At 37.6% G+C, this 25,502-nt stretch overlaps 1 protein-coding gene across 1 annotated transcript in view; it reads left to right on the top strand.

Moving 5' to 3' along the window:
- Positions 1–25,502, top strand: part of Pcdh15 (protocadherin related 15) — a 537,968-nt gene that overhangs the window by 98,924 nt on the left and 413,542 nt on the right. Inside the window, exons 2-3 of the mRNA XM_028773900.1 lie at positions 10,459–10,619; positions 23,270–23,425. Of these exons, the coding sequence (XP_028629733.1) occupies positions 10,479–10,619; positions 23,270–23,425 (297 nt within the window). The 5' untranslated portion in view covers positions 10,459–10,478. The remainder of the gene's footprint in view (positions 1–10,458; positions 10,620–23,269; positions 23,426–25,502) is intronic.

The following is a 25,502-nucleotide window of genomic DNA, read 5'->3' as shown; positions in this document are numbered from 1 at the left end:
AGAGAGAGAGAGAGAGAGAGAGAGAGAGAGAGAGAGAGAGAGAGAGACTGGAAAGATTCCAATCAATCCATTATTTCCTCTCTGTGTAAAATATACTTTTAAAGCTTTTCAAAATTTGGTTAATTAGAAATTCACAGGTCAACCTCTCCATCCTGGGGCTTTCTCAGTATTTTTAGAGAGGGAGCCATTTCCAGTACAACCCATCTACTTAAGGAAATTAAGATCACTTACAAAGGAACAGGAGAAATCTGGTTGTGAACCATACTCTCAAATACACTGTCTCCATATTGCATGTACATTAAGTATATGTCTTCCATTAATTTATTTATTTACTTTACATCCTGATTGTAAGAACCCCCTCTCCTCCTAGTCCCCGTATCATATAGCCCATCCCTCCCTCCACTTCTCCTCTAAGAAGTGGGAGGATGCCCTGGGTACCAAGTCACCCTGGCATATCAAGTCACTGCAGAACTAGGTATATCCTCTCCCACTGAGGCCAGACAAGGCTGTCCAGTTAGAAGAATGGGATCCATAGGCAGGCAGACAACACATTCAGAGACAGATCCTACTCCCATTTTGGGGAGCCCACATATGTAGGCCCCTACATATGTGCAGGGGGCCTAGGTTCAACCCATATATGCGCTTTGGTTGGTAGTTCATTCTCTGGGAGCCCTCAAGGGTCGAGTTTAGTTGAATCAGTTGGTCTTCCTATGGGATTCTTATCCCTTTCTGGTCTGCCAATCCTTACCTCAACCCTTCCATAAACCTCCCTGAGCTCTGTCTAATGTTGAGTTGTGGTTCTCTGATTCTATTTGGGTCAGCTGCTGTGTGGAGCCTCTCAGAGGACAGCCATGCTAGGTTCCTGTCTACATGCATAACAGAGAATCATTAATAGTGTCCGGGATTGGTTCTTGCCCATGGGATGGATTTTAATTTGGAGCAGTCATTCGTTGGTCTTTCCCTCCATCTCTGATCTATCTTTGTCTCTGCACATCTTGTTGGCAGGTCACATTTGGGGTCAAAGGTTTTATGGGTAGGTTTGCTGAGTTTATCCTTCCACTGGAAGCCTTGGTGGCTATAGGAAGTGGTCAGAACAGGGTCCATATCCCCACTGCTAGGAGTTTCAGCCAGAGTTGCTCCCACAGACACCTTGGGGTCTGCCCTATAGGAAGTCTATTGCATGTCCTAAAGATTGCCCCCCACACACACACTGCTGATTTTATTATTCAGGATATTTTCTATTTCCATTTACGCTTTTGCAAAATTCATGATATCCTTGTTTTTAATAGCTGAGTAGTATTCCATTGTGTCAATGAACCAAATTTTCTTTATCTATTCTTCAGTCGAGGAACATTTAAGTTGTTTGCAGTTTCTTGCTGCTAAGAACATAGATGAGCAAGTGTCCTTGTGAGATGGTAGAGCGTCTTTTGGGTATACGTCCAGAAGTGGTATAGCTGGATATTGAGATAGAACATTTCCCAGTTTTCTGAGAAACCACCAAATTGATTTCCAGAGTGAACCACATCTTATTTATCCACTCTTTGATTCAGGGATGTCTGGGTTGTTTCCAGTTTCTAAATATTACAAATAAAGCTGCCATGAACATACTGAAGCAAATGTCCTTGTTGTATGGTGGAACATCTTTTGGGTATATGACCAGCAGTGGTGTAGTTGGGTTTTGAGGTAGAACTATTCCTAATTTTCAGACAAAAAAAATAAATACCAAAATGCCACATTGATTTCCAGAGTGGTTGTACAAGTTTTCTCTCCCATGAGCAGTGGAGTATTCCTTTTGCTGTACATCCTCTCCAGTTTGTGCTGTCTCTTGAGACTTATACCTTAGCCATTCTCATGTGCGTAAGGTAAAAATTTTATAGTCATTTTGATTTGCATTTCCCTGATGTCTAAAGATGTTGAACATTTCTTTAACTCTTTCTCAGCTATTAGAGATTGCTCTGTGAAAATTCTCTGTTTAGATCTGTACCCCATTTTTTAATTGATTTATTTGATTGGTTGGTATCTAACTTCTTGAGTTCTTTATATAACTTGGATATTATCTCTCTGTCAAGTGTAGGGTTGGTAAAGATATTTCCCATTCTGTAGGCTGAGATTTGGTCTTGATGATGCTATCCTTTGCCTTATGAAGCTTTTCAGTTTCATGAGGTCCCATTTATTAGTTGTTGATCTTAGTGCCTGAGCTATTCGGTGTTCTGTTCAGAAAGTTGTGGCTGTTGTGAAAGGTGTTGTTTCCCTGATTTCTTGCTCAGCCCATTTATTGTTTGTGTAGAGGTCTACCAATTTATTTACTTATTTACTAATTTATTAGTTAGTTAGGTAGGTAGTTAGTTTGTATCCAGCCACTTTGCTAAAAGTGTTTATCATCTGTAGGCATCCTCTGGTAGAATTTTGGGTCACTTATACTTACTATAATATCATCTGTGAATAGCAAATTTTTAATTCTTCCCAGTTGGTATCCTGTTGATTTCCTTTAGTTGTCTTACTGCTCTATCTAGAACTTTAAGTACTATATTAAAGAGAGACAGAGGGAGAGTGTACAACCTTGCCTAGTTCCTGGTAATTGCTTTAAGTTTCTCTCCATTTAATTTTATGTTAGCTATTGGCTTGTTATAGTGCCTTTATTATGCTTCGGTATGTGAGGTATGTGCTTTAGTTCCCCTGACCTCTTCTTAACTTTTAATACAAAGAATTGTTGGAATTTATCAAAGCCTTTTCAGCATCTAGAAATGATCATGCAGTTTTTTCCTTTCAGTTTGTTTATATGGTGGATTACATTGATAGATTTTCACATATTGAAGCACCCTTGCATCCCAGGGATGAAGCCTACTTTATCACGGTGGATGATGTCTTTGATGTGTTTATGGATTTGGTTTATGAGTATTTTATTATTGTTTAATCAATATTCATAAAGGAAATTGGTCTAAAATTTTCTTTCTTTGTTTAGTGTTTGTGTGGTTTAGGTATCAGGGTGGCTGTGGCCTCATAGAATGAGTTTGGCAATGTTCTGTCTGTTTCTATACTGCGAAGTATTTTGAGGAATATTGGTATTAGTTCTTCTTTGAAAGTCTCATAGAATTCTGCACTAAAACCATCTGATCCTGGGCTAGTTTTGTTTGTTGGTTGGTTGGTTGGTTGGTTTTGGTTGGGAGATTTTTAATGACTGATTCTATTTCCTTAAGAGAGTTATAGGACTATTTAGACGGTTTACCTGATCTTGATTTAACTTTATGAGGTGGAATCTATCCAGAAATTGTCCATTTAATTTACATTTACCAATTTGACAGAGAAGAAGCCGTTGAAATAAGACCTACTGATTCTTTGAATTTCCTCTGTGTTTGTTATGTCACCCTTTCATTTCTGATTTTGGTAATTTGAATATTCTCTCTTCCTTTTAGTTGCTTTGGCTAAGTGTTTGTCTATTTTGTTGATTTTTCTCAAAGAACCAGCTCTTTGTTTCATTTATTCTTTGTATTGTTCTTTTGGTTTCTAGTATTAATTTCAACCCTGATTTTGATTATTTCCTGCTGTCTACTCCTCTTCTCTCTGTTTGCTTCTTTTTTGTTCTAGAGCTTTCAGCTGTGCTGTTAAGTTACTAGTATGAGATCTCGCCAATTCCTTTATGAAGGCACTCAGTGCTATGAATGTTCCTCTTAGCACTGCTTTCATTGTATCCCTTAAATTAGGATATGTTGTGCCTTTATTTCCTTAAAGTCTAGAAAGTCTTTAATTTCTTTCTTTATTTCTTCTTTGATCCAGTGTTCATTAAGTAAAGAATTGTTCTTTTTCCATGAGTTTGTAGGTTTTCTATTGCTTCTGTTGTTGTCCAGCACTTAATTCACGGAGTCTGGATAAGACACAAGGGGTTATTTTAGTTTCCTAGTATCTGTTGAGGCTTACTTTGTGACTGAGTATATGGTCAATTTTGGAGAAGATTCCATGAGTTGCTGAGAAAGAATTATGTTTTTTCATGATTGGGTGAAATGTACTGTAGATATATCTGTTAGATGCATTTGATTCATAGCATCTGTTAGTTTCTTTATTTCTCTGTTTGCTTTCTGTTTTGGTGTCTGGTCCATTGTTGAAAGTGAGTGTTGAGGTATCCCACTTTTAATGTTCAGGGTTTGATGTCTGATTTAAGCTGTGGTAATGTTTCTTTTACCAATGTGGGTACCCTTGCATTTGATGCATGGATATGCAGTATTGAGATGTCATCTTGGTGAATTTTTCCTTTGATGACTATCAAGTGTCCTCCACCATTCCCTTGGTTACTTTTGGTTGAAAGCCTATTTTATTAGCTATTAGAATGGCCACTCCATATTGCTTCCTGGGTATGTTTTCTTGAAAAATCTTTTCCTAGCCCTTTACTCTGAGGTAGTGTCTATATTTGTTGCTGAGGTGTGCTAAGAAATGATACACAATGATCGAACCTGTTTCTCATCTACTCTGTTAACCTAGGATTTCATTGGTGAATTGAGTCCATTAATATTGAGAGATATTAATGACCAATGATTGTTAGTTCCTGTTGTTTTGATGGTGGTGGTGGTGGTGAGTGTCTTCTTTTGATTTTGATGGTGTGAAATGATTCATTTCTTGTGTTTTCTTGGGTATATTTACCTTTCTTGTATTACAGTTTTATTTACAGTATTCTCTGTAGGACTGGATTAGTTGGAAGCTATTGTTTCAACTTGATTTTGTTATGGAATATCATGTTTTCTCTGTCTATGATAATTGAAAGTTTTGATGAATTTATGCTGAATCTGTGATCTCCTAGGGTCTTCAAGACATCTACCTAGGTAAGACTTTCTGGCTTTTAGAGTCTCTGTTGAGAAGTCAGGTGTAATTCTAATAGCTCTGTCTTTATACTTGCCCTCTTTACCTTGCAGCTTTTAATATTCTTTCTTTATTCTGTACAATTAGTGTTTTGATTTTTATGTGGTTATGAGGATTTTAATTTCTCATCTAATTTATTTGGTGTTCTCTAAGTTTCTTGTACATCTATTTCTATATTATTCTCTAGATTAGAGAAATCTTTCCTATTATTTGTTTAAGATAGATTCTGGGCCTTTGAGCTGGGAATCTTCTTCTTCTATTCCTATTATTCTTAGGCTTGTTTTTTTTTTCATAGTATTCAAAATTTCCTGGGTGCTTGCAGATTTGGCATTTCCTTTAACAGATATATTGCTTTCTTCTTTTGTATCTTCTAAGCTTGAAATTCTGCCTTCCATCTCTTGTATTCTGTTGGTGATATTTATGTCTATAGTTCTTGTTTTCCGTCTCCAGGATTGCCTCAGTTTGTATTTTCTTTATTACTTCTATTTTTATTTTCAGGTCTTTAAGTGTTTTATTCATTTCCATCTCATGTTTGATTGTATTTTCCTATATTTCTTTATATTTACTCATTTCTTCTTTAAAAGCCTTTATTTGATTCTATTTTCCTATATTTCTTTATATTTACTCATTTCCTCTTTAAAAGCCTTTATTTGAGTGTATTTTCCTGTATTTCTTTATATTTATTAATTTCCTCTTTAAAAGCCTTTATTTACTTCATTGTATTTTCCTGTATTTCTTTATGGGATTTATTAATTTCCTCTTTAAAGGTCTCTTTCACTCTCATAGATTGGATTTATAGTCATTTTCTTGTGCATTGGATATATTAGGTCATACAAAGCTTGGTGTAGTAGGATAGCTGGGTTCTAGTGGTGCCGTATTACCCTGGCTTTTGTTAATTGTGTTTTGATGTTGGCCTTTAGCCATCTGATTGTTCTTGGTGTTGACTGGCTTGGTAGTCCCTGATAACAATAGGCCTCTGAGAACCAGGTGGTAACAAGCCTCCAGGGATGTAGGTGGTCCCTGATGGCTGAAGGCCTCTGAGAGTGCAGCTAGCGGTGTCGATCAGAAGTTTGAGTGCAGAAGCGACAGGGCAGATCTCATAGCTACTGTGCTTGCCAGGCAGGAGATTGGAACATGGGGATTTCACCTGATTGTCCTGGGTAGCAGCAGACCTCCAGAGATGCAGGCAGAAATGTGGTGTAGGAAATGGAGTACATATCTGGGATTACAGGTAGGAGTATGGATTGGAATGTGGGTAGGATGACTAGAAATGCAGAAAGTTCCTCCAGGTGGTAAGTTATGCTCAGTGGTTGCAGCTACAGTGGCTCATTAAAGGCCTTCCACACGATTCCTCACTGTGTGGCCCCAGTGACACAAGAAAGCCCTTGGTTCAAAAAGGGTTTATTTTCATGGGAGATGGTAGATGGATCTGGATGTAGCCCCCTGAAACTCAGGGCAGAACTGAGTTAAATAGGGAGGGAGAAAGTGAAGAGGGTCTGGGGAAGAATGTTTAATTGGCTTTTCCCTCTGGCCTTCATTAGTATGTAAATCTAGGGCCTGGGGCTGGTAGTTACACCCTCTACCTGTGCACTTTGGAAGCTCCCCCCCCCCCATGGCCTACGTGACTGAACAATGTTGGTCCATGGAGACGACTGCTTTCAGGACCCTGGGTTCTGGGAACGTGGCCGAACACCTGCCATTTCTCCCTTGGAGTCTCTGGGTTCCAGGCCCATGCCCAGCCAAGAACCAAGATACTCTTACACAGTCCAACATTGGAAGATGAACTGTAGAGGGAACAAGAAATGTGTATTTCTTAGTTTAATCAAAAACTCTAGTGAAGAGTAAAAATGGTCCATGAAAAAGGTGACATATAATATAAATTTATTGAATACATTTTCCTGCTATCAAATATAATTTGAAATTTGATGAGAGAACTCATAAATATTTTAGGTAATAAAGCGGTCACTCTATGTTAACCACAGATCTGGATTGGTTGCCTGTTAGTGGGACTGAAGTGCAGGAAAACAGACCACTGAAGACATCAATCCTTTATATTATTTTGTACTTTAGGCATTCCCTCCTGCCCTGTAATTTCCAATTCAGACCTTTTTTAGTCTCTATCAAGTCTTGACAGGTTACAATACTTACGGTTAACCAAACATCAAAGCCTTTGCTTTGGGACATTAACAATAACATGATTTGTCAGACTTCTGTGACAATTGTCTTGCTTTCACTTCATTTGGAAGAGTTAGTAACGTGAAAATAACCAAAACCTTTATCCTTGAGCCACTTCTTGACAAGAGACTTGACTCTGTTCTTGACAAGACTTACTTGTTTTAGAGAATGGGTATGTAGCAGAAGGAGGTTGGTATAATAAAAATGTTGTATTGGTTTATAAGTTGCTGTCCAGTGGATTTATGTTTTGATGCAGTCTGAATGTGTGTTCTCAAGTTACAAAGAACTTTAGCTATGTATGCACAGCCTATGTTACAGAAAATGAAAATTTCTTGAGCTTTAGCTTACTGCAAGTAGAAGTTACATCGTCGACTCTATAATACCTATTCCTGGTAACATGCTACTTACTGTCTACCATACCTGAGAATAGAGAGGAGTCATATTCCAAGTTATTTCTGAACTTCATGTCGTGACACACACCTGAAATCCCAAAATGGAGAAAACAGAAATAAGTAAATCATGAATTTGGGGCCATTCTAAGGTAAATAGTAAGATGCTGTCATAAAAATTAAAAATATAGAGTAATAGCAAGAAAAAGTTCTTTATTCACTAAAAGTTTACTTCCTCCTGTAGTAAATGGGAACAAATACAGAGCCCCCTCAGCTGGACAATCTGCAAAGAGTGCTAGACCTTGGAACACTCCTTCCAAAATGGGACATCTTTATCAAGTCCCTCCCACCAGAGCTTAGTGAACTCTGCAGAAGAGGAGACGGAAAGAGTATAAAAACCAGAGAGAATGGAGGACACCGAGGAAATAAGACCCAGATGCAGCAGAGATTATGCACCTATGAACTCATAGGGACTGTCCAGCACTCACATAGCTTGCATGGTTCTGAGTCCAATTGGGGTTGTAGTGATGGAAGGAGATGTGGAGACATACTAACCCATCCCTAACTTAGAAACTATCTCCAAATGATAACCATACACAAAGGAAAACATAGTCTTCTTCAATGGGGTCTCACTGGGTATACAAAACACTCTTAAAAGCAGGACCCAGGACGAGCAGTAGATGGCCAACACAATGAACTCAATGACATTTTTGAAGTTCCTTTGTATCATAGTGCTTTGAAAGAACATTAACATCATCATCATTTGCCTTACAGGTCATTGGAGTATATATTATGGTTTCCAATTTGTGTTTTCATGAGGTTCTTGTGTGTGTGAACATGTGTATCTCTTTGTTTGTATGTGGGTTTGTTTGAGGTTTTTTATTAGTGCTTTCTGTTTGTTTCTTTTCTTTTCATTGTATTATTCTGTTAAAGTTTGTTTTTATTTTATTTAATTTCATTTTTGTTTTCAGATGCCTGCTTGTACTCTAAAGAAAGAGAATGAAGTGTTCTGAGTTTGAATGAGAAGAGAAGTGGAGAGGGTCTAGCAGTTGGGGAGTGGAGAAATCATATTCACAATATATTGTATGAAAAAAAATCTATTTTCAATAAAAGAAAAATATCACTATGTATAAAAAAGAAGTTAACAACAACAACAACAACAATAGAATCCTTGCTCAGCCCTGATACCAACAGAATAAGAACAAAAAGAAAATGTAATTATGTCCTCAAGATTTTGTCTCATAAATTTATTGTCTGTTAGCAAACTTCCTGTCCTTTTAAGCATAGTTGAAAACATTTAACTTCTGAGAAAAAAATGGATTTAAAAAAAAACAATTAAATATATCTGTTTAAAGACAAAAGATCCTCAGCACATACTTTTCTGGAGCACACACTACAGTACTCAAGGCTGAAAGACACGGCTGACTGTCATTCTCTGCTGACATCACTACAACCTTAACTCAGGGGAGAGCTTCTACTGGGGTTATTTCCATTCTTGCCAGTGTGCTGATACAAAAATACAATTGTGCTTCAAAGATAAACATATGGTTTAGGGGTAGAAATTCCTGTCCGGTGATTTTCATTATTCTACAGAAGACAGAAAAAGAAGATATTATCTAAAATTCAGGAACAAGTGAAAAATAGGAACATCAACATAACAGGTTTGCTTACAAAGAAAAATAGATCCTTTCAGAATGTCCTAGGCAGTTAGAACATATCAATAGGGTATTGTTAGGAAAATATTGTAAATCTTACCTTAACATTATTAAGGTACAGGGGGAAATCAAATAATGATGCAATCTTTTTTTTTTGTAACAATGTAATGGTATAAAATTTAGGCCAATTTCCTGCTTTACCAAAATATGATAGCTAAATTTGACATTTTGCCTTTTTAAGCCAGTTTCATATTTGTGGATTTTCTATGATCTGCTTCCCGTCTTAAGGCAAGAAGCTATCTAAATATTTCCATTTTCTTCTAGGGTTTAGAAGAGCTCATCTTTCTTTCCATAGCCGTGTTTCTTCTATACACTGTTCATACAGTGTGATGTATCAGAAAGTGACTACTCTAAGCCACTATCCACCCTTGATTGGCAGGAAGAGAGTTACTATGTGGCAGAAAATACGTTTGAGCTGAATCACTGCTGTTCACTTACAACTTGCAAAATATTTGGAATCTTTAGAGAAGAAATTTAGAGACATGCTCTCCTTTCCATATTTGCTTAAGAACTACTAGAACGAAGAGAAGGAGGAGGAGGAGGAGGGGGAGAAAGAGGAGGAAGAGGAGAGTGGGGAGAAAGGGAGGAAGGGAGGAAGGAAGGGAGGGAGAAAAGAGGAAGAAGGAGAGGGAGGAAGGGAGGGAGAGAGGGAGGGAGGGAGGGAGGGAGGGAGGGAGGGAGGGAGGGAGGAAGGGAGGGAGGGAAAGGAGGGGAGAGAAATAAGCATGCATTGAAATGTAAAATCAGAATAGTCTGTCAGTCCAGTTGAGTGGTCATGTCTTAGAGATCAGCAGCTACTGCTGTGTGTCTCCGTGGAAGTACTAAGATTCGTCTTTTATGAATTTCTGACGTGTGAGAACAGGATGCATTTCTCGATGAGGGGAATCTAACCCTTTACTTCACCCCCCTCCCTCCTCGCTTACATCTTCAAGGTCTCTCTTTTCATGTCAGAAGTCTCACTGAGTAGATTTGGTCTCCTTCTCTGCTGTTACAGTTGTTTCCTTTGTTCAAGATAAAAAAAAGAAATTCAATGATAAACCCTGAGAGAAGTGATGGACAGAGGGTGGGGGAGATTCTGTGCTGCTAAAGAGAAACAGGGTGGTGGTTTTACAGTGTCCAAATCTCTGCTCTCCAGCCTGCATCTTCCCAAAATACTACTGACAAATAGCACAACGAAGATAGATATTTGTGGCTTTGTGATGCTCAGGACGGTATTGAATGTGATCTGACTTGGCAGATGTTTGATCTGTCTGGGTTTAAGAGAATAATCCTTGCTAAAGAATGCATTTGATTTAGTGCATTGGTTACAAATAGTTGTGTTTGGTTTGCAGGGACAATTCTGGTGGACAACATGCTGATTAAGGGAACTGCCGGAGGACCAGACCCCACCATAGAGCTCTCTTTAAAGGACAACGTGGATTACTGGGTGTTGCTGGACCCTGTCAAACAGATGCTTTTCCTGAACAGTACCGGAAGAGTTCTGGATAGAGACGTCAGTAGCTTTTTTTTTTCTCTGACCCTGTGCTGTAGCTGTAGTATAATTTAAATGTCTATATGCATTATCTATATGATATTAAAATTTACCCATATAATTAGATTTTATTTACTTGACATAGCAGCGAAAGAAAATATAACTCTTGGAATCAGTCTGCAAAAGGAAGGAGGCGTCTGTGTCTGAGGTGATCAGTTTGATACTCTCGAATTTTGTCCCAGTGTTGAGCAAATAAATAGACTACAGAGAATAAAGAGGTGGTGTCTTTGGGCAAGTAGGAGCATCACACAGAACCCTATTATTTTCCCACAATGTGAAATTGAAGGTGCTATTTGATGTTTGGCTGTGGGGTCAATAGAAGTGGGTGTGTAGCCTCTCATTTAGCTGCTAGCACAGTTAGAATTGGTAGGAGGGAGGCTGAGCATCATGCTTATGAGGCTGATAAAATGCAAAGGTGAGCCAGATTCCTGTCACCATCCTTGTCCAGTCATCGTATGGCAGATCTGTTTCCTACAGAACAGCTAAGTTGCCAAAGTCGTCCAGTATATCGCTTCTGAAAAGGGTGACAAAGTATTGAAAAGACCTGAGTCCAACCTCAACCACATGTATCCCCATCTTTCTTGGGGACTAAGAAGGGAGGGGCATGCAAAGAAGTGTTCCCACCTCAGAGTATACCTTGCAGGCTGCAAAACTAAAGCAGAGTTACTGGGCATTGCTGTGTAGATTCATGACCCACCTCCTATTAGGATACTGAGTGTATGACCCCTTCATCCTGCAAGGATCCCACAGGCCGTCTGTAATAGCTCTGCCTGTCTTTCATTCAGTTTACTATTTGCTTTATGATATTTGACTCTTAGGTTCTTGGGAATTACCCCTTCACCTACAGCACTGCTTTTAGGGCTGTGTATATCACAGTGGAAATCGGTCTCTCTCTCTCTCTCTCTCTCTCTCTCTCTCTCTCTCTCTCTCTCTCTCTCTCTCTCATTTACATTGTGATCGCTGGTCCCACAGTTCCTCCCCCCACCCCTCCCTTCTCCTCTGATAGAGTGAGGCCCCCACCCCCAGTATCTGCCCACCCTGGCACATCAAGTATCTGCAAGGCTAGGCACTTCTTCTCCCACTGAGGCCACATCAGCTACATATGTGTGGGAAGGGGATGTTAGGTCCAGCCCATGTATGCTCTTTGGTTGGTAGTTCAGTCTCTGAGAGCTCCCAAGTGTTCAGGTTGGTTGACTCCGTTGGTCAGTTTTTAAAAAGAGCTAAACAGAATTCTCAATGGAGGAATCTCGAATGGTGGAGAAACACTTAAAGAAATGTTTCTAAAGTCATTAGTTATCAAGGAAGTACAAATCAAAATGACTCTGAGATTCCATCTTACGCCTATCAGAATGGCTAAGATCAAAAATTCAAGTGATAGTATGCAGATGAGGATGTAGAATAAGGGGAACACTCCTTCATTGCTCCCCTTCATGGTGAGAGTGAAAGCTTGTACAACCACTTTGGAAATCAATTGGGAGTTTTCTCAGAAAACTCGGAATAGCTCTACCTCAAGATCCAGCTATACCACTCCTGGGCATATACTCCAAAAAGATGTCCCACTATACCAGAGGGAAACTTGCTCAGCTATGTTCATAGCAGAATTATTTGTAATAGCCAGAAACTAGAAACAACCTAGATGTCCCCCAGCTGAAGAATGGATAAAGAAAATGTGGTGCATCTACACAATGGAAACTTTTTAAGCTCTTGAAAACAAAGATATTATGAATTTTACAGTGGATGTCTTTGTATCTACAGTTTTACCACATATTCACCATCTGCAATCATCCACAAAGTTCTACTTCTAGGCACTTAGTGAACTAAATCAGGGCTTCTGTTCTACACCTAGGAATATACTGATATGCATCCCCCATGAAAATTTCAAACACATTTAGTGTAATTTATCGATATCTCTCTCCTTCCTCATCCCTAGTTAGATTCCTTCCCCATTGTCTTCCTTTCTTCCTTCATAGCCCCTGCTTCCTACTATGTGCCTGCTCCCAGAGCATCTTCTCTCTCCCTAAAGTTCCCTTTCTACTTTCCTGGCTTCTGAGATAACTTCACTCCATGGATGTACATCTAAGGATTCAGAGCTACAATCCACATGTAAGAAAAGACAGGCAGCCTTTGTCTTTCCTGGTCTAGTTTACACTTTGATGTTTAATATTTTTTCAGCTTCATCCATTTACCTGCAAGTTTCATGTTTCTAAAAAATTTTTTACAGTTTAATAGAATTTGATTGTGTGTATATACCACAATTTCACTATCCATTCATCAGTCAAAGGCATCTGGATTTGTATTTTCTAGTCACTATGAATAGAATAGTTTCTCTGCACTAGGATGTTGAGTCCTTTATAAATATGCTAAGAATGGGACATACCGTATGTCTATCTTTAGGTTATTAAGAATCCACACACTGATTCCTGTATTAGTGGGACCAGTTTGCAATTCCAACTACAGTGAATAAGAGTTCTTCTTTCCCCATACTCTCACCAGCATTTATTATCAGTTCTTTTGTTGATTGGAGGCAGTTTGAGTATTATAACATGAAATATTAATTGTGTATACTTTTCTAATTGCTAAAGATGTCAGCAATATCATTTAAATATTCCTCAATAATTTGTACTTCTTCTTTTTAGAATTGTGTGTTGATTATATCCACAGCACATTTTTTTTAAAATTGGGCAATTTGTTCTCTCTCTCCTCCTCCTCTTCCATCTTCTCTTTTTCTTCTTTTAGTTCCTTATAGATATTAATCCTCTGCCAGATGAATAAGTGAATCCTATGGTCTTCCTCTTCACTTGCTTGATTTTTAGTTTTCTTGTTTGTTAACTTTTGGCCTTATTCCTGAAAACAAAAATGAAGTCCTATTCAGGAAGCCCTTTTATTTCCTGTGCCTTCTTGGGTACTACATACGAAATCGTCTAGAAGTTTTAGCATTTCAAGTTTCACACTGAGGTCTTTGATCACTTTGAAGGGGATTTTTTAATTGGTTATTTTATTTATTTACATTTCAAATGTTATCTCCCTTCCCAGTGTCCCCTTCACAAACTCCCTATCCTATCCCCTTCCCCTCTGCTTCTCTGAGGGTGCTCATCCACCCACCAACTCACGCCCACCTCATTGCCGTAGTATTCCCCTACACTGGGGCATCTTTTGTTTTACTTTGCTGTGTTGTGATAGCATCATGATGTGTTTACTGTTAAGATGTAATATTGCTTGTAATATGGTATGATAGTCTCTCCGGCATCATTCATTTTTTCCAGGTTTGCTTTGGTTCTCCTGGGCCTCTTGTTCTTCCATATGCATTCTAATATTTTTTTTATTTCATTGAAGAACATTGTGTGTATTAATTTGGATTGCACTGAATCTTTACATTGCTCTTGGTAGGAAGATAAGTTTTACAACATTCTATCAATCCTTGAGCATCAGTAGTGTATGTACGTCTTCTTGTATCTTCCTCAATCTCTGGTTTCAAAGACTTAAGCTTTTTATCATGTTGGCATTTCACCGTGCTGGTTAGATCTATCCATAGCTTCTATTTTGAACCCATTGTAAGTGGAGGTGTCACTAGGGTCTCTGTTTCTCAGATTGTTTGCTATTGTTGTATAAAATGGCTACGAATTTCTATAGGTTGCTGTTTGTCTTACCACTTCACTATAATTCTTGATCTTCTGTCCAGATTTGGAGGTAGAGCTTTTGGGGTCTCATGGAAAATATCATATCATCTACAAGTAGGGTGAGATAATTGAAGCTCAGCAAGGACTCACATATTTACAAGTGCGGCTTTGGTCTAGGACAGGAGGGTGGACGGGTGGCAAGGACTGAGGGTCGGTTGCCAGAACAGGCAAGAAAGCAAATGGCTATGGCTCCCACATGGGTTTGAAGTGGCAGTGTGGGGTGAAGGTCAAGGGTCAGACTATCAAGTGACTTTTCTTTCTTTCTTTCTTTCTTTCTTTCTTTCTTTCTTTCTTTCTTTCTTCCTTCCTTCCTTCCTTCCTTCCTTTCTTTCCTTCCCTCTCTCTCTCTTTCTCTCTCTTTCTCTCTCTCTCTCTCTCTCTCTCTCTCTCTCTCTCTCTCTTTCTTTCTTTAAATGTTACTTACTCACATTACATCCTATTCACTGCCCACCTCCAAGTCATCCCCAACCACGATGCTTCCTCCATCCCTTTCCCTTTCTCTTCTGAGTGGGTGGGGGCTCCTGGGTATCCCTCCTACCCTGGCACTTCAAGTCTCTGTGAGGCTAGGTGTTTCTTCTTCCACTGAGACCAGATAAGTCAGCCCTGCTAGAAAAACATATCCCACATAAAGGGAGCAGCTTTTGGAATAGCCCCCATTATTCCAGTTGTTTGGAACCCACATGAAGACCAAGTTGCACATCTGCTACATGTATGCAGGTAGCTCATATATGTTCTTTGGTTGCTGGTTCAGACTCTGAGTATCCCAAGGGTCCAGGTTAGTTGACTCTGTTGGTATTCTTGTGGAATTCCTATCCTCCTTTGGGGATCAAAATCCTTTCTCCTATTCTTCTATAAGAGTTCTCAAGCTCCATACATTGTCTGGCTTTGTGTCTCTATCTGTCTGAGTGAGTTACTGGGTGGAACCTCTCCTGTCTGCAAGCATAACGGAGTATCATTAATACTGTCAGGGATTGGTACTTGTCCATGGGATGGGTCTCAAGTTGGGCCAGTTATCTGTTGGCTATTCCCTCAGTTTCCGCACCATTCCCTGTGCCTGCATTTCTTGTAGACAGAATAAATTTGGGATTAAAAATGTTATGGGTGGCTTGGGGTCTCTCTTGCTCCAAGTGGCTATTCTTAACAGTACTTCTTGTGAACAATTTCTACTAATAAATGTGGGACAAGGTTTGAGATTTTATTTGTTATGATGGTTCCCGGCATATGTATATAAATATGCATATAGATGTACATATTTTATAATATATTCAATTCTACTTAACTTAGAATTTATCCCTATTCAAAAAAGTAAATATTGACAAAGCACACATTATTATTAAGGAGCTTATTATTGTGAATGAAAACCAAACTCTACTTTCATGTTAAACATGGAATATTTGCCAGATATATAATTCTTGGGGTTGGTGCCAAATAATTTGGCTCATTCCTTTTATGAATAGGATGAGCTATAATAAGCAATGGGAATGTTTTATAGAGCCACACAGAGCTGATAATCGTGTTTGAGCCTACAAACAACTGCCAACCTCCATGCTATGGTCATTGTCTCTGCATTCATTCAGTATATTAAAAAAAAAACTGATACAAAAAAATGTCTTAGCGGACATGATTCTCTTACATCTGAGAAATACATTGATACTTTCCTAAGACAAAAAAACTGTATAATTTTGGCCAATAAGCTTAAAAATGAGTTCAGATAAATATAAGGAGATGATATCGGTAAATATTAATATGTATGGACGTGATAAATGTTTTAGAAAAACTGCTGTATTTGTAGAAGAACTCTACTTAGGTCTTGGCTTCAGAGGTCTTGTGTATCTTCCTCTATATTTCTTCATCTTTGCCCCTGTGGTCCTGCCTGTCTTTCTATGTCAATTCATTACCCTTGTCCACACAGACCAGACATTTATACATTTAGATGTTCTATTTCTGTCTTTCATGTGTTAGTTTAGCTTTTTGATATTCATGCTTGCCAGTTCTACAGTACCAATTTTCCTTGTGTGTTTGTGATGACTTTAAATATATACATTTGTGAATTTTAGTGTGGTAATTCAACAATTTATAACATCAAATCCATATAATAAGCTATGGTTGATTTTCTGTCTTGTCTCATTAGTACGTGTGGAGCCTTTGAGCCTTATTCTTTTGTTATCTAGAAAATAAGCAATAGCTTCTTGTGTAACACACACACACATGCACGCACATGCACACATGCACACACATACCAACTCTTCGAAAGGATGTGTAATGCACTTCTTCTATTTGTCTATACTTGTAGACCTGTAATCAGACCTTCTATTGTCAGCTTCCCCTGTTCCCTTCCTATAAGTTGCTAATCACTATCATACATTCCAATTTTCTATATCTAGAATATTCATATCTGAGTGAACCTCACTACTTCTCTTCCTGTACCTAACTTTATTTCATTTGCCATAAAGTTTTTAAAGTCCTTCGATTTTGCTATGTGATAAAATAACATTCCTTTCTATATCTAAGGAATTTTCTACTATGCCTATGTACCACATTTTCTCTATTCATTATTCTGTGCTTGGCATTTAGGTTGATTCCACCGTCAAAGCCCAGAGTATATTTTAGTGGCAAGCATAGACATGCAGAATTCCCTTTGCTATGCTGAGGCCATTTTCCTGTGATATATACTCACAAGTGGGATAACTGTGTTTTGTGGTAGATCTAGTCTCTTAGATGCTCCATACACTTCCCACAATTCTCAACACCCCTTGCTACCCTTTGTATTTTTTTTCTTTATAATAGACATTCTAGCTGAGGTGAGACAATGAATGTTTTAGTGTGGCTTTGACTTGCGTTTCCATGACAAATAAACTAGTAAAATTCAACCCTTCTTCATAATTTTTTTTTGGCCATTTAAACTTTTCCTTCTGAGATGTATCTATTCGTAGTTTTTGCACATTTCCAGATAAGTTCTTTGGACATTTTACATACTTAATCTGAACCTTTCAAATTCTTTATATATTCTGGGAATTTGAATACTTACCAATTTCTCACATTTTGATAATGTAAGACAATTTATATCACTCTGTTGTTTATGTCCTTGGCTATTAAGAAGCTTCCTCATAGTTTGTTTCAGTTTCTGTGTCTTCAAACCTTTGATTCATTTTGATTCATTTTCATAAACTTGAGAGAAACTCTAAATTTTCACCTTTTACAATGAATATCCAGTTCATTAGTTGACTGCTTTTATTTTTTTCAAATTATTGATATAAATACAAACTAAATAGTTATTGTCTGAATGAACTATATCAAAGAAGAGTGGTAAAGTCATTTCAGTGGACATCGCCAATTATAGTTGCATTCAAGCAGGTAATTTTTTTCAAGAGAAAGAAATCCAAGCCAAGTTTTCTGCCCTTTGCTTGTTGAGGCTATAAATAATCTATTGTTTGTATAATCATGGTTGTATAGGGAAAAAAGCAAATTTAATATAAATACCAATATTTCAAAATTAAAAATTTTAAATAAGATAATTATTTTAATAAAAACTCATAGGAACATGTAAAAATTACCATGCTCTAAATATTTGAATTTGATTAGAAAATATTTGTAAGAGATTCTATATGAACCCTTTGGCGATTTTCAAACATTGCTTTTGGCTATCATTTTTTTCCCTCTGTTTTTGTTTGTGTTCAGCACAGTTATCTGAATTGATTCCTAAATGAAGTCATAAAAATCAATTCTATATAATAAGAAATTCAAGGATCTTTAAAAGGCCAAATTATGATCTCATGGGATCAGCATCAATAATCACTATAAAGTATAGAATGATTACCTGTTATTATAGAATCAATAAATTAAATACCAAGAACAAGCTACATCTGTTCCAAAGTATAATATGGATCTTGACTCATTGAAAAGATTGGAAGCCCTTGGCCAGGGAAAGCAATGACCTCAGAGAACCTACCACCTTCAATTCTGAACTTGATTGCTGCTCAGTGTTTTAGTCATTCTGCTCAGGCACTCTTCATTTGCCAAGTCTGATGAGTGGTCCCATCTCTCATCTGCATTTACACCTGCATCCATCAGCATCCCACTCTGTCAGTCTTTCTTCCTCTCACTTGGAACCCAGGACAATCTCAGAGTTCATTCAACCTCCATCTTAAATAGACTGTAAAACTGATTGGAGATCTTTTAAATTTTTTGCAATTTTTCTGTTTTAGTGTACCGTATCTTGATGATACGCATACTGCCCTGCTACTTCCTCCTCTTAGCTTCTCGGTTGTCTCCCATCCCGTCTCCATCCAGAATTCTTTTCTTCTTTTTTTATTTTAGTACCGTATTTGTGCTACTAGGAGTGAATTCCTACAAAGGAGCAAGGACTAAATCCATAAATATTGCTTATGCATAAATCTATTTCCTAATGTTGATACTGGTGTGTAGTTATATATTCTATATTCTGTACTCTTAACTAGTCTGTTTTATGTTCATTGTGATTATTTAATATAAATTTTACAGAACTGTTCTTAGCATCCAAGGATTAGGTCATATTAATTTCACCTATCTGGAACTTAACATAATAACAAATAATGTTAAAGCAATAAAATATATCTAAGTTTGTCTACGTTTCTAACTAACTTTGTTTTCAAATTGGCATTTTGTTCTTTAATTGACTCCTATAATTATGCCATTATTTTTGAAGGAGTAGACAACACTGGAGAGTCATTCATTACCTCTGTCTTTTCATTTCCATATCAACTAAAGGGCTGAAACTACATACCTCAGTGGTAGACAGCTTGCCTACCATATGGATGGTCCTGGGTCCAAACCTTGGAAATGTGAAATATATATTCCTAGAATACACTTTTACCTTTCCTAAATTATTTTGAATAAACAACAATAATTCTTCATTGTATGGAGATACTAAGAAAATCCCAAGACAGAGGGAAGGAGATATGGCAAAACCATTCATTCCTGTACAAATTTGACAGTTATTTATACTCTATGAAAAAATATGACCAAATCTTAAAGGTTTAGAAAAATTAGTTCCATTTAAATAATGAAACTTCCAAATTATTAATATTTAAGTAATCAGTTTCTACAAATATTAATTTTCTTTATATCACAGAGGAGTGTTATAATCTGCAGTGTAGACATCACTGACTCTTAGAAATTCCCTTCTCATATTCTATTCTAGGTGACTCATTTTCCATCTTTCTCTTAAATTACAATGTTCCCATGCGTGTTGAAAGGTTTCTTTTTCACCTCATGCTTCCAATATTACTTTTGAGAAATAAACTTCATAAACCAGTGATTTATATCATTGCACAGACCTGTGGGCATTACTTTGGAATCGTACATTAAGCATTAATTTTGAAATTCGTTTCAAAAATAATTTATGCCCCACATAATTTGTACATAGGGTGTTTCCTTGTTTCATAAATAGAACACATAATTAGAATTCAAGATGGAAGAAAGATTATCAAAAGAATTGCAATGACTGACTTTTGCCAGTAACTGTGCAAGCTCAACCAAATTCTCCCCTACACTTCCATCATTAAAGAGTCATAAACCTCTCCAACACTTCCATAAGCATTGCAGAGTCCCTAAAGTCTGACTAATCGACTCAGTAAGACTATGTGTGATGTATTTATGACTTCCCTGTACAGGAGAATAGGATTTATTCCAATACAAAATTACACTGTGCCTTCAATATTCGCCACAGGGACCTCTTTACTTCAGTGTAATCCATAGTGGTTGGAATTTATTGCCACCTAAGTTCATCCCAGCCACTAAGCATTGCACACACAGGGAGCCATAGATGAGAATGAGAGCAGTTCCAGGTGACCTGTTCATATCTAATTTACGGGTACTTAGCTGGAAGACAGGGACCCTCACACACTACATTTAACACCCTTTGAAAGTCTGTGACCTTTCTGTCCCAACACTACAGCCCCATGTAAAGCTACAAATGAAGATGAGGGGATTTATATGTCTCTCTTGAAATATTTAGAAGAAAAATAACTATAGATGAATATAACTTACCTGATTGTGTTCCAATAGTTGTGCCAAAAATAGCAGTAGGCATACTTATTTTGATTTTACTTTATAATTAAAACAGTCTCTTTTGACTAGGCTATTAAGGCAACTACATTGAAACTGGTAATAAAGGCACAGGGGGTCACATTGAATTCCGCTGAGAATCTTCTACAATTCAGTCCTTTAAAACAGTCCTTTACCTTCAACTTCAAGATTTTCGGGTAGCTTTGCTAGTAGGCTACTCTGTAGCAATCGAAGATGTTTTATTAAAGAGACCCTCTTATAAAATGGTTAACATTAGCAATTTTTTGATGTTTTTTTTTAAGTTCTGAAAGTTACCAAATTTTCTCAAAAGTGCACTAGCTGTATTTCCTGTTCACTTGTAGAATAGTGTCTGCTATCTTAAGTTCTTATACTTCTGATATTAACAATGGGTTTACCCAACCTCCAATTTTAGTGTTGGAATGTAAATGTATCTCCTTCTTATCTTTCATCAGTATATGCTCATATGAATGACTGTAGTCATTTGTAGTACGTAGGTGATTTTTACCTAAACAAATTGGAGGCAGGGCGCAAGTGTATTATTTCAAAACTGCAGTATTAATTATTGCTAATTATTAAGATGATTTTGTTCATGGTCATGGTATTTATTATATGTTCCTGTGATTTGTATGTGTGTCTCTGTGTGTGTATGTATATGTGTGTGTGTTACTTGAAATTTCTATAAACATAGCATCGCTATCTTCATTGATGTCAGGTAGACATCACAGCACAGAGTGATGTCACAGCTCTTGTAAAGATCTTCACATGGATTTTTTGTTTCTCTATATCATCTTTTTAAAAATCACTTTATTCATTTACATTTCAAATTATACCCCCCTTCCGGGTTACCCTTCCACAAACCCCACCATCCCATCCCCCCTCTCCCTCCTCCCCTTCGCCTCTATGATGGTGCTCCTCCACCCACTCACCCACTCCTGCTCATCACTGTTTTGTGAATGAACGATAGTTCGCATCTGTAAGGAGTAAGTGTTTGTAGTAAGTTCCCAGTGGTTGGTAGTCCTGTGTGATAACTGAAGTACTATCGCATTACTATTGTTGGGTCCCCACTGTCAGAGTTGAACAGGTAAGCCCTGGAGATATTTTAAACTTTCCCTCAGTCATACAGACAGTATTTCTGGGAGCAAAGTGGGAAATGATATGGTTTCTCTGACATCATTCACTCACCTGTCCTAAACACACATCGGCTGCTAGGTAGAGGGATGTGACTAGGTATTGAAAAGCACCCCCATGATTAAAGGGGTCCTCCAGTCTCATCAAGGAACATGAATTGAAACAAACACATAAAGTATAGAACCTATGAAGTTGTGGATGAGAAGTACCATTAACAAAAATGAATAGTGGGAGTTGGAAAGATGAAGCAGAGTGAAAACAGGATACTTAAGACGGGAAAGCCTCTATGAGTTATTCTGACAAAACAATATTTAGAGGGGAAATAGATAATCCTGACAGTGATAAAAATGGTGAACATAAAAAAGATGGACAAGGTGTATGTGTATGTGTGTGCGGTTTGAATGTGGTTGGGTTTGAGTCAATTTTTCCTTTTGTTCACATTCACTTTATCATTCAGGTGCCTACTTTTTTTTTTTATAAAAGTAAGTGAATGCAGAATTATAAAGTTTCTCACCTCTCAAAGTTTAATGTGACTTTGTTTTTAAAAAATAAATTTAAGACCATTGTCTCTTAGGATTTTATAAAAAAAAAACTTTTTTATTTTTGGTGTTCGAGCAAATCTTAGCATGGGTTTTGTGTCTATGCACTAGAAAAATCTTATGATCATAATGGTACTTGAAGCCTTATGTGTTTACGTGTGGAATTAGACAATGAAGTCATCAGGACTATCGTCTCTTACTTTTTTTTTTTTAAATTTATTTTTTTTCTCAAATCGTAATTCATTCACACAGGGGTTATAAACACAGAAAGGCAGGATGTGGGGAAGGGAATGACACTGGAGTGTGGGTGATCAGGAGGAAAACAGATATCAACAGAACCAGGTATCGGCTGGGTAAAGGTTCAGGGGATAAGTCACTATGACTCTGCCTATGACTCTCTTGTCCTTATCTAAGTTGGTATTGTCTGCCCAGGCTACCTATTTACAAGGTCTATGACTACTCAGGCTTGTAAATTTCCACAAAAGCTGCCTGCTTACATTAGCTTATAGCCATCTGTTTCAATGTTTTTCCACTGAGACCCAAGACTTGGTGTTAGTATACATGTATGGCAGGCCTATTGCTGATTTTAGGCCTATGGCTGATTTTAGGCCTAAAGTGTGTAAGCAGGACTGCCCCTGACATCTCCTCCCTTCTCTAAGTATAGAAGGGCTGTGGCAATTCTAAACTTGTGAAGGCGGGGATAGAGGCCTGACCTCCAGTATTTGAAGGGGACCTTGTAATGGCTCCAGTCCCCCTGTCGTTGTCCAGTGAGGCATGAGGGCCATACCCGTCCCGATGTCTTCTTCCTGGAGAGGGGATACTTTTGACATCAACCCCTATGCAGTCAGGCTTGTCCCTCAGGGAACCCAGATAGATATTTTTATCTTTTATTTATATTCCCTTGCAGTGCTTAGCCTCGCAGCCTAAGCAAGAATTCAGATCGCCTGACAGAGGAGGTTCTGGGTGGCCCCTCTCTGTTTGGTCTAGGGGCAGAAGTCCCCCCTTTTAGGTTGGGTGGAGATGGGTTTTGGAAACACCCTGTATAAAATAACAACCTCATCTTGGGTCTCGTGGTCCTTCTCTTACTTTTAAAGCACGCTGTTATCTTGCTTCCTGGCTTATCATAGAGAATAAGTGGTTAAACTAATAGTGAAGCCGTCAAGTATGTTAGCGTCTAAAACGATGTCATTTCTTCTTGCAGCCACCAATGAACATACACTCCATTGTAGTGCAAGTCCAGTGTGTCAACAAGAAGGTGGGCACAGTCATCTATCATGAAGTACGTATTGTGGTGCGGGATCGGAATGACAACTCACCCACGTTCAAGCACGAAAGCTACTATGCCACTGTGAATGAGGTCTGTGCCCTTGTGCTGATCTGTGTGTTTATCTTATATTATAAAGCTGTGTAGTTCCATTCTCATAATGACTAATGTGACTAGAAGTCAAAGAATGTAAAACTGACAACTAATAGTTTTAAAAAAATGCATCCTGGTAACTCATAATAGCATTACAGAAATTCAAGTTGCTATATAAAAATTCAAATGACTATTTTTTAATATAAAATATGTTGAGAGAATTCAAATCATGCGACTGGCATTTATGTTTATCGAGAAGAGTTGGGCAAAATGTCTTCGGATTTATGAACTGATTTCAGTAGATATTGGAAGACATTATTTTTGTGAGATATTACTTATAGTTATTGACTAATGTTATATATTTTCAAGGCATTCTCATTCCATAGCCCAAAGAGCTTGCTCTGGCTTCTAAATCCACACTCATGGTGATTCTTCTGCCTGATCTTCTCTCGCGTCAAATTACAAGAATGAGACAAGTACTAGCCTGTTAAGTTTTAAAATTCAATTCTATGATATCCAGAAACTTCAAACAGAAACCAAACCATATTCCTTTTCTTTTACTTTATTACTAATTCTTATGTGAAATTCATGTTGAAGTTTTGAAAATATCTAAAAAGTGATATTATTTCTTTCGTTGAAAATTCTTTTTTATTGTCTTTTTTTCCCTCTTCAACCAATGCTCCTCTGATGTTTTCTAATGTTTCTTCTATTAGTTTGTCGATAGACACTAAGCCAGAACACATTTGCAAAGTAACAATAATATCACTTTCAAGGTACAATATAAACACATAGAATATTAAGTTGCTATAAAAAAATACACTCAATGTATGAGACTATTTATTCCTCCATTTTTTTCTCTTTAAAATGAAAACATTTTTAAGGAAATGCAAACATTTACAAGGAACCCATCAGTATGTTTTGAATATAAACATAAAATTTATGCTTTCAGTGCAGTAATCTCTAAAATCAATCAAGATGTTTTGTTTGCCAAAAACTTCCATTGGGTAAAATTACATTACATTTGGTAAAATTAAATTATAGAGTGTGGATTTTCTGAGATAATACCACTGTAAAATATTGGAAGATTAAAAGTGCAGCTTGTCAGTCAGTCGCTCTTTCTGTCTCTGAGTTCTTCCACTGGACTCTGCGAGTAAGCAAAGATGCTGACTAGTTCCCAGGCCTCTGGCTTGAAGTTTATTTAAAATGTTTTCTTTTTCAATATCCGAAGTACAACATTTGAACTAGGATTCAAATGTTCGATTGCGAACTTGATTGATAGAAACTGATAGGCAAATTATCTTAGGGAAAGATCTAGCTTAGGCAAAAATTGGTTTCTAATTCACATCACTTTTCTTCCTGCTCCACCTATAGTTCGTTTTTCTTACTGAAACATAAAACGCCCTTAATTTGATTTTTAAAGCATCCCATATTTCCTGATTACTTTTTTTCTCCGTTCCGACCCGATCCTTTTGCTGTCTTATTGAAGAATAATCCTTCTCAGGTACCATTTCCTTCACGTCAGTCTGCTGTTCAACAGCTGCATCATTTCTCATTAGCATCAGAGAAGAGGCCAGCTCCTTGAGTGGATCTTCAAGGCCTGCCCAATCTCACCATTTGTCAATGCTCTGCTCATTCTGTGTCTCCACTAAAGTTACTGCACCTTGTTTAAGTTGATTTTCCTGGTGTCCCACAGGCATCCAGTGGGCTTGTTTTCTGTCCTAGGGGCTCTTCTTCATTGTTGTCTAAAGTTTAGCTCAGAACTTACTCTCCCATTGTGTTGAAGAGCCCAGTGTCCTCTATAATACTGTTCAGTGCTCTGTGTGTGACAGACAGCTGAGACAAGCTTGACCCACTGACTCCGTATTTGGTTGTAGAGAGTATGTACTTCATGGTCACATCCATTGGTCTTGATTTTCCACATGCTAACTCTGATTCATATTTGTGTTCTTAAAAAGGAAAGGTTTGACTATACCTGCCAGTAATATCAAGAAAAACATCTGCTACTATCATCTTTAATTTATTTGGATAGTTCTGTGATGACAGTTCATGTTTTAATGACCCCAAATTACATATGTGA

The sequence above is a fragment of the Grammomys surdaster genome, unplaced genomic scaffold, assembly GCF_004785775.1.
Source record: "Grammomys surdaster isolate TR1022 unplaced genomic scaffold, NIH_TR_1.0 237, whole genome shotgun sequence".
Taxonomy (NCBI): Eukaryota; Metazoa; Chordata; class Mammalia; order Rodentia; family Muridae; genus Grammomys; species Grammomys surdaster.
The sequence above is the reverse complement of the archived record's forward strand: the minus strand, read 5'-3'. Positions and strand labels throughout refer to the sequence as shown.